The sequence below is a fragment of the Nicotiana tabacum genome, chromosome 10 (genome assembly GCF_000715075.1).
Source record: "Nicotiana tabacum cultivar K326 chromosome 10, ASM71507v2, whole genome shotgun sequence".
In the NCBI taxonomy this organism is placed as follows: domain Eukaryota; kingdom Viridiplantae; phylum Streptophyta; class Magnoliopsida; order Solanales; family Solanaceae; genus Nicotiana; species Nicotiana tabacum.
Window position 1 is genome coordinate 123,133,668 of NC_134089.1, and position 10,335 is coordinate 123,144,002.

Sequence of the window (10,335 nt, forward strand, 5' to 3'; positions counted from 1 at the left end):
TAAAAGTTTATTTTTATCTTCTAGCTATTATTCAAAGTGTTCTTTAGTTACTCTCTTCTTTAATTGCAACCGAGCCCATATCGAGGGTTCAATCGAGGCAGGGTTTTAGTGTTCAACTTAAGACCAGGCTTGATTGTTCCATTCTCAGTCTGCTCACTTGAACGTCGATGCCGAGTCTGGACAATACGGCAAAAATAATAACATGGTACCTAGTAGTGGTTCACCTCCTGTTGATCCCAATGGTGTCCCAATAGCCTATTTGGTCGACGCTAATTCACAGGTTGGCATCAACATCAATCTGCCAACTGGCCCCGAAAAAAGCATTCACGGGCCACCCCAGCCATTGGCTAGAGAAAAAACGATAATGTAGTTGCAGACCCGGAGTCACGTCCCTAATAGGATCGAGCCCGAGCGGATTAGGAAAACGCTCGAAGGGATGAACAAGTTGTCGTGGAACCGGATGAATTTGGGCCCAAGAAACTTCCGAGGTGATGAAGATATTCGAAGCATTGTCAAAACGGGTGAAGTCTGGCAAGAAAAATATAGAGGCCAACGACAAGAAGGTGGAAACTTATTACTCCAAGGTCGATCAGATCCCGGGAGCACCTCCAATATTAAAGGGACCGGATTCTAAATAATTCATTCAGAAGCCTTTCCCCCAGCGCGGCATCGAATCCGATCCCGAAGAGGTTTTGAATGCCCAACATTCCCAAGTATAATGGGACTACGAATCCAAACGAGCATGTAACCTCCTATATATGCGTGATGTTTCACATTCAGGGACGGTCAACCGGCGACTGACACGTGTTCGAAGTTAGAACGACGCGACTGATGGGATGTTTCGCTGACCCGTCAACTCGGTTGTAGCGTATGGAAGAAGGAAGCGGGGTTAATTCATCACTTCTCATCGCCTCGTTAAATCTGCTCTCCAAAAAATGAGAGGACTATATGTGTACAGGTAAAATCGGGGACAATTTTACCCCCGATTCCCCAATAAAGAAACGAGAGGGAAGCACGTTCCAACGCAACTTCAAGGGAAGCCGAAAGGTTCCTCATGTCGGAGCTCGGGAGGGATGAACGATGCATCTGGGATTGGGCATGGCTAAATGACGGATCCGGACCAAGTACAGTTTCGAGACTACAGGAAAATTTAAACAGTTGAGCATGACAACTACGGAGCCGTAATATTCGCCCTCAACCGGATATTACGGTGCAAATCTCGTTTGATATCAACTGTGGTGTGGATCATCATTTACTGGAAATAGAAGATTTTTACCTTATTTGGACTTGTATTAGGATTAAAATTCCCCTACTATATAAATGGGAGAATTTTTTATTTTAACACACTGTTAACACGCATATCAAAGCAATAAAAGTTTATTTTTATCTTCTAGCTATTATTCAAAGTATTCTTCAGTTATTCTCTTCTTTAATTGCAACCGAGCCCATATCGAGGGTTCAATCGAGGCCGGGTTTCAGTGTTCAACTTAAGACTAGGCTTGATTGTTCCATTACGATTGGTTTGATCGTTCATTCTCTCTTTAATCTAATTATTTGTTGTTCTCAGATCATTCATATTGAACTAAATCACACATCCTTTAAACCGCGCAAAAATTATTACTCATTTTTAAGGGTAAACAAAGCACTACAAATGCAACACACTAGATGTCAAGCTAGCGCAATTGAAGAGAAGATAATTTGCTTATAAGTAATCAATCTCAAAAATAATTCTTTCACCAAATTGGATGGCAGGAAGTGTTAGAGTAGTGAGGATCTCTAACTTCCCACATTTCAATCATAGCGGGTACTCGATTATTGTTATGACAACAGACCACATGAGGCACTGCTAGAACTGGCTGCACTGTTTCTTCAGCAGGGTTTTCTTCTTTCTTTTCAGGACCAACGGTCACGATCTTAGCAAATCCCACCTTTTTCCTAAGTATGTTCACCAGCTTTACTGCATCTATTCCCTCTCCGATCACTGTCAGCTCGTTCTTTTCTACTTCTATACTTACTTTCTCCACCCCTGCAACTTTAAATATATGAATAAATAAATGTGTCTATTTACCATTTAATTAATTTTATGTATGGTCATTTAAATTTATCCATTAAGTCGATTTTATCCACTATCACAGTAAAGTTATTAATAAAATTTTACAATAGTAGAGTTACAAAATTAACGATTGAACTTTATTCACTATAACGATAAACCTACTTGCCAAGATGATTTTATTGTTACAATAGGTAAAGTTTGTGACGTCATTGTTATAATGAGTAAAGTCTAATTCCATTAATATGATAAAAAATTGTAAAATTTGGTGAGTACTTACGTGAAATTAATTAATTCATCTAACATCTTAAGATTTTAGATGATGCGACTGTCACACCTTTTAAAAATACAAAGCAAATATTAGTACTTATACGTTTTAGCTAACTAAATAATGCTCAATATATACTAATGTTTCAGGATAAGCTTAAGGTCTTCCTTTGCTTTAGATTCTTAAGAATCCAATAATGTTGTTAATTAGTTACCTCGTAAAGTTACTGCAATGGACATGACTTTATTTTTGCATGTAGCGTCTTGAACCAGGCAAGGTACCAACCAACCTAAAACAAACTTCTTCAGACTAGGACGACGCTTGCATCCATTGAGAGACACATTAAGAACCACCTTTTGCTGCATTATATTAACAAGAAAATAGCAATAACAAATTATCAGTAATTCTACTAACTAAGCTGCATTTTTATTGCGCATTTAATATTTTTGGATGCTAAAGAAATGATTATAAATGTATAGTACCTTCATTGTTCCTCTGTTGTTAAAACTTCGACGCTTAACAAGGTTGTTAGGTTGCAATTTTGTTTGATCTTGTCCTCGTATTTATACTTAAATCACGTTGAAAAGCCTAACACTAAATGTTTCTAGGAAATATTCAGACAGCCTCCAGGGCGTTACATCATAAATGAAGGTGTCTATTATGACACTTAATTCCGACCTGTAAATGGTCCCTCCATTCTGACTTCTCTTAGTTGATTTTGTAAAGTTGGAGCATATTTTTTCTCGCGAACACGACCTTTTCGAGTTTTGAGGGTTGGGTATAGAAGAGATGGTTTAATTAGCCGAAATCAAAAGTCAAGCAAGTCAAACAATTCAAATTTAACAACTATTCTTTCCGTTCACTTTTATTGGTTCATTATACTAAAAATATATTTTTATTTTTACTTGTCAATTTTAGCAAATCAAAAGGATCATATTTTTTCCTGTTTTACCCATATCATTAATTACTCATTTCACAAATTATTTTAAAAAAACTTCTCAAAACACTATCATTATTGTGGGCACTATAATAAAATATATATTTTATAAATTATTTTTTAAAGGGAATGCAAAATTTATTGTAAACAAGTAAAAGTGAATGAAGGAAGTAGTTATAAGTGACCTTCTGAGTAGGTTAAGGGCAAAGCTTCCCCCACCTGATCTTGTTCAGACTCCAAGTCACTACGTTTTGTATTCATTCAAGTCTTTTTGATAAGTATTCCACTGTAGCGGTGTTCAATTGGGAACGGAATTTAAGAAGCAAAAAGAAAAAACATTTGAAATTGATTATCTTAAATATGGATAGCATTTTGTGATTATAAAAGTATGAGTAAAATAAAAATTTAAAATTAATATAAAAAAGTATCGTTCTAATGTTAGCGACTTGATTATATTGTTTTCTCATCAATTTCCTCTGAAGTCATGATAAAACTACGAGAGAATACATAGGAACTCCGTGAACTATCACTTTGACATTTGAACTTTGAGGGGGTCTTATTACCTCCTAACCCAGCTTGAAGTTAAATTATTAACTCCCAGTTCTCACCTTTATTACTATTTTTTTTTATAACTTTTTCTTTAGGTCTTTAGTTTGGCGGTGATTTGATGGAGTCCGGAACCAAGTGTGGTTCTTTTGGACTCAAACAATACAAATAGGTAAAGAAAAAAAATTGTGTACCATTTTATGTATAGCGATGTTATTCGTCATGCTATACCTTAACGGCACATTTATCTGTTAAGGTATAGCGCAGTGAATAACCGCGCTATATATAAAATGTGGCGCCACCAATAATTCATATGCAGTTAACTGACCCACCAATAATTCATATGGGTATAGCGCATGCATTCACCGCGCTACATATATAGTGCCTATCATGCTGCGCTATACATTAAATAATTGTATCCCCTCCCCTCCCCCCGGACTGATTTTTTTCTTATTTAATGAGTTTCAGAATTTAGTAAAAATCCATTCAGGATCCTTGAGGTCTTCAGAAATATTTGTTCGTTAAGTTATTTTACATTTTATCATAATGTCCGAAGAGCGAAGAATTAGGGTTTCATTATAACGAGGGAGGGGGAGGTGAGATTGTGGTAGAGAATAACTCAGTACGCTATAGTTATTCTCCACAGTGTCATGTTAAGTTGCCACTTACAATGAATTACGATAGATTAGTATCGTTGTTATATAAATAAATAAGGGTGAGCAAACGTTCTGTGAATATTAAAGTAACCAAAAGATATCCGTATTCTGTTACTTGGCAAGGGGTTGCTTGTTATCTTGAGTTTAACATCGAAGACGATGAAACTCTGACAGATTTTTTAAGGAGTCCGGATGAACATCGGGAACTTCTTGTGATAAAAATGTTGGAAATGTACGTCAAGGTTGAAGACGTTCGCAATAATGAGTTTCCGCAAAGTAGGGATATCCCTCAATCATCGGTGGTTATTTGGCACAATTTTAGCTAAACAAGTTCCGGATGAAAGAGTTTGGCAAGATTTAAACCTATTTCCACGGGCGAATGAGGAGCGAGGACATAACTTCTCCCGAAGTTTACATAATCCACAAGCCGAGTGGTAAACTTCAATTTTTCTTTGTATTACGATGTTTATTTTTATGTATTGAATTTGTATTAACACTCATATATTCCACAAGGGACACCATCCAGATATAAATTTTACAAGTTATGAACCAACGAACAATTGGAATATGCCTAGTTTTCGTGTGTTGGATCATGGTGGTCCACTCGGAAATTATCATCAACAGGATAATATGCATCATGGGATATCAATACATTATGATTGTAAGTGAAGTGATAAAATTTATATGTAAAGTTTGGATCAATTTGAGAGACTCATTATTTTATTGGTTGAGCAGTGAAAACGAGCAACTTGAAAGTCTTGTCCTTACTCAATTGCCCAAAGATGACATATTTAATCTGGATCTGGCAGGTACGCAGAATCAGGAAGATGATAGTGATTATGATAACAATGCTGATGAGTCTAGAGATGACACACCCTTCCCTGATGAGGGGTGATGATGATGAGGACGAGAATGAAGAACCTGATTTGACGAGGGAGCATGCTCTACCTCCCGTTAGACCAAGAGTATCGAGTCACATGTGCCGTTTCTTTCAAGGGAGGTTCCCTACCTTGATTAGTTTCTAAGTATGTCGGATGTGGATGCCCTCACAAGGGATCTTGATGAAATTTGGACCGCAATATGGGATGAATCTAGAGTAATAGTGCTATCAAATGGCATGTTTTTTGCTGATAAAACGCGCCTAAGCAGGGTTGTGCGAATGTACATCATAAAAGAGTGTCGTGAGATCGTAGTTTATGAGTCATCTCCGGAAGTATACAAAGTTATTTGTCGTAGATGATTTCAAGGTTGTAATTGGATGTTGGGTGGGAGAAAGTTAAAAGAAAATATGTGGATTGTGGAGAAATACATTGGCACCCACAATTGTGAAATGGACACATTCAGTGAGAATCATTTTAACTTAAATGTTGACTTAATTTCTCTTGTCTTGATTCCACATATTGAAGCGTTTATAGGTACAAGCAAAAAGTGTATAACATCTATCCACCAGTTATATGGGTGTACCATTACCAAAATAAAGGCATTTTTCGGGCGCAAACATGCGTTTGAAATTATTTATGGTAACTGGGATAAGTCCTTTGCCTCTCTACCCAGGACATGGCTGCATTGCAACACTTTAACCCCGGGAATGTTGTTGAATGAAAACTTGAGCGGAGTTCTGGAATACCATAACACATATTCAAATATGTATTATAGGCATTTAAACTAGCCATTGATGGTGTTGTGAATTGTCGGTCGGTAATATCCATAGACAACACTCATGTCTATAGAAAGTATGATATTAAGTTGTTGATTGCCGTTGCAGTAGATGCTAATAGAAGTATATTTCCTCTAGCATTTTCTATTTGTGCCAATGAAAGCCTAGAGACATGGATATTATTTTTGAACCACTTGAAAGAGCATGTTGTTAGACAGCATTCAGGTATTTATCTAATATCTGATCGGCATGCCGATCTTTTAAGTTCTGCACAAAATTTGTGTGCATGGAAGGAACCGTATGCCTACAATCCTTACTGTATTAGGCACTTGGAAGGCCAACTTCCAGAGGGCTTATTCAAACAAGGACTTGCATGATTTAATGTGGATGGCTGCAACATATCATCAAGAGTGTAAATTCAAGATGCAAATGGAATTGATTAGGCAGGAAATCCCAGAAGCCTATCGTTGGTTGATGCGACATCAGCTTGACAAGTGAACTTTGCATGCGGATGGTGGTAGACGATGGGGAATTCTAACTACAAATGTGTCAAAGTCTTTCAACGGGTTATTGAAGTCTGCACGTGGATTGCCTGTCACTGCGATGGTACGGATATCATTCAAGCAGATGGCGGAGAGGTTTGTTGAAAGATCTAGAGGTACATCGTCATTGATGGAAAGAGGTGTTGAATTTATGCCACAACCAATGAAACGATTTGAGAAATACAGGAACCGAGCACAGTGGCATTCATTTTTGCAATATTGCAAAGAGAGTAATATTTTTGAAGTCCGCACTGGTCTGCATCATAACCGAGGGAATAATACACGCACCGTCAATGAAGCCAGAAGATTATGCTTCTATGGAAAATGGTCCATCTATCACTTGCCATACTCACATGCCATGAAGTGCTTTGAGCATATTGGTTCGCTACGATGACAAGGTACATTGATAAAGAACATAGTGTTGTTGCATACTTAAGCACCTATAGTGAATAGTTGCAGCTAGTGGGTGTTGAGCATTATTGGCCACCGAAACCATTTAAAATGATGTGTAACAAGGATTATGTGCATCAACGGGAAGTGCAAAAAAGAACGCGTATACAGAACCAAAAGGATGTTGGTGATACTGTTTATGCGCGTAAAGTGGCATATGTTCCCAAACAAGACACGATCGCCATAAATGTACTTAAGCTACTTTGAGAAGTGGTGGTAATTCAGCTCCAGGTGGCAGTTCATCTAATGTGACCAATTATCAAGGATAAACATAGTGTTTAATTGCAGTAATTTCATTGTACTAAATGTCTGTAAACGTTCAGCTTGCAAAATGTATGTGATAGAATATATGAATCCACCAAACTATATAAAGACCAGGTCCTATATAGGTTTCCACAGATAAGGCTAATGTAACAGTAAGTAAATGGAACAGGAAACTTTTACATGGAAAAATCCCTGCTCAAGGGGATAAAAAAATCACGACCTACACTGGTAGGATTTCAACTTCACTATGAGAAATCTTTAGATTACAACCTATGCAACCTAGGAATTAAACTCTTAATCCTTCACTAACTTGTAATACACCTATTACAAGCCACTTTGCAAAACACCTATTACAAAGACTTCAACTCATGACTTTCTCTAGTCACGACACAAACACTAAAGGTTTATGGTTTACAAAGGGTTCCTAATTAAAGCTTCTAGATAAGCAAAGTAGGAATTACAATGAAGAAAAATTACAAAGTTACAACTCAACTAAGGATATACAAGTAACTTGTTGTAGGAACTGGTCCGTAGTGGTATTGTAGTTTGTTCTTGATGAACTTGAGAATTGAATGCTTGATTGTTAGATGCTTAGAATGCTTGAATGAATTCTCAAGTATTCAAGTGATGTTTTGTTGTAATGTTTAGTGTTAATACAACTTGTATGACATCACTTGAATGATGTAGTCACTTGGTTGGTATAGGGTCCTTCCCAATGAGAAGTGATTGTTGCACTGTGTTGCGTGTTTAGTGCAAGCAGTCACTTTCCAGTTATAGAGAGTTGACTTCGTACTGTTGTCAGGGGAACCCAAAGGGATCAGGTCCCGGTGTTGACTCTTTATCTTCTAAAGTCATAGCAACTCACATTAGTTTGAGTCCGTTGATTGAGTTGTGTTTCAAGTGTATCAGGTTCCTTATCTGGTTCTTCGACAGTAAGTTTGTTAGATCGTCAAAACATAAAGCTAAGGTACTATAAACCTATCAATTTCCTCCTTTTTGATGATGACAAACTTAAAAATTGACAATCATATTTAGAGCAACAAAAACCAGATAAAGTAACAGGAACTGTACAAGTTCCCCCTGGCTTTATGCTTCTCCCTTAATCAGTCTCTGCTATTAACACTGATTTCTTCTCCTTGTTCCTCTCCTATAGGTACAACTTCCTCTTTATATCCTTCATATAAATCCCCCTCATCTGGATCCTCTTCTGTCTGATTGCTCCATAGTCTACCACCAGCCCAATTGACTTTTTGTTTCATCAATTCCTGCTCACCTAGTTCTTCTGGATCAGTTATCTGAGATGGTATCTCTTGGCAAGACTGATTCATAATAACATTGTTGACAGCAAAAGTTCTACTAACCCATTGAGCTGTGGATTCCTTTCCTTGTTCATTACTCTTTTCCCCTGTATGTACTGCATCTTTTGTACCATTTTTCGCCTTCCTTGTCTTTTTTTCATTTGATTTAGGATCAAAAACAGGTGTTGCTGCATTAAGTATCCTCCTAAATACCTGTGAAGTAGCATTTGGACTTGAGACATTGTTGGTATTCACTACTGCCAATTGATTAGCTCCATTTACATCACTCTCTTCATTCTCTAAAACTGCAAACTTGTTGGCTACCTGAATCTGCTGATTAACTGGCAAATTAGTTGGGACTATCTCCATTCCTGCACTAGGCATGACTTGTTGTCTCTGCTGATTATTACCCACTTCAAATGGAACCATCTACTTACCTGCATTCCCTCCATTTTGTTGCACATTCTGGGGATCAACTGGAACAATTTCTTTTCCAGTTTGACCTCTAATTTCAGCCTGTTTTGCACCATTTTTTACTCGATTGTCCCTAACTTCCTTCCATTGTTCACCAAGATTCCCAATAACTTTACCACTAGATAAGATCATAATTGGATTATTCTGAGAGTTCTGAGCATTACCTCTTGCATCAGTAGCTGGCTTCTCCCTATCAGGCTCCACAAAAAGTTCTGGATGTAGTCTCCAACATGATTCTTCATTATGTCCTTGCAACTTGCATTCCTTACAGTATTTAGGTATATAATCATATTGTATCTTCATCTATTCAGTTTTGACAGTACCTGCATCTTCATCTTCTATATCCATACGAACTCTTTTTTGAAAATCCTCAAGCAAATCCACCAATACCTTAACTCTAGCACAACTTGGCGTAGTCTTATTGACTGTGGCCAAATCTAAATACAAAGGAGTTCCAACAGCTGAAGCCAATGAAAGCAAACACTCGTTTACAAAATACGTGGGCAACAAGTTTGGAAAAGAAATCCATGCCATCACCGTAGATGTCTCTTCCCCGACTTTAAACATGGTATCATATATCAATGGACGTACTTGATATTGACATACATCCTTAGCCTTCAAATAATATGCTCCTTTAGACGTAAAATTTGCAAAATCCTCAAGCAAAGTAAATCTGATCAAAACATGATGATCTCTAAACAAACCAATATTGCATTCACCCTTGATTCCACATTGCGCTGGAAGAATTTTACGTATCTCATTCAATTCTGGCCATCCATAGAAAAATTTCCCAAGAACTGTGTATTGTAATCCTTCCATGATATTCATGCGTTGAACTTCTGCTTCAATCCACTTAATCATAGGTTACCCATGTAGAAAAGTAACAGGTTTCATTGGAATTGGCTTGATGATCTCATTAGTTTTTGAACTGGATGTACTTGTGTGCATGGCAGTATTTAATGCATTGGGTTTAAGGATCTTGGAGTAATCTAATGGTTGTGGAGTAGGATTAGAAGTGGTTATGGGGTTGAGGGGAGGCAGACCAACCGTTGAAGATGGCTGGCCACCGGCCGGCGTGGCCATGTCAGCGAAATCACGTGTTTCTCTCTCTAGTCGCCCAGAAAATTGCCGGAGCCTCCCTAAAAAAATTATTTTTTTAACCTCTATTAGTTTTAGGATATAAACGGATTGAG

At 37.5% G+C, this 10,335-nt stretch overlaps 1 protein-coding gene across 1 annotated transcript; it reads right to left on the reverse strand.

Annotated features, from left to right (window-relative positions):
- Positions 1–1,637: 1,637 nt before the first annotated feature.
- LOC107771478 (heavy metal-associated isoprenylated plant protein 47-like) lies at positions 1,638–3,154 on the reverse strand. Its single transcript, XM_016590841.2, has 3 exons — positions 2,801–3,154; positions 2,533–2,677; positions 1,638–2,026 (listed from the first exon to the last, which is right to left on the reverse strand). Exons 1-3 carry the CDS (start codon positions 2,804–2,806, stop codon positions 1,734–1,736), a joined length of 444 nt encoding a protein of 147 aa, XP_016446327.1. The 5' UTR covers positions 2,807–3,154; the 3' UTR covers positions 1,638–1,733.
- Positions 3,155–10,335: the final 7,181 nt, after the last annotated feature.

Excerpts from the sequence above, each read along its gene's own strand:
- LOC107771478 (XM_016590841.2), bottom strand. Across the intron at positions 2,027-2,532 it reads CATTGCAGTAACTTTACGAG|GGGTGGAGAAAGTAAGTATA; the intron begins GTAACTAATTAA and ends TTAAAGTTGCAG.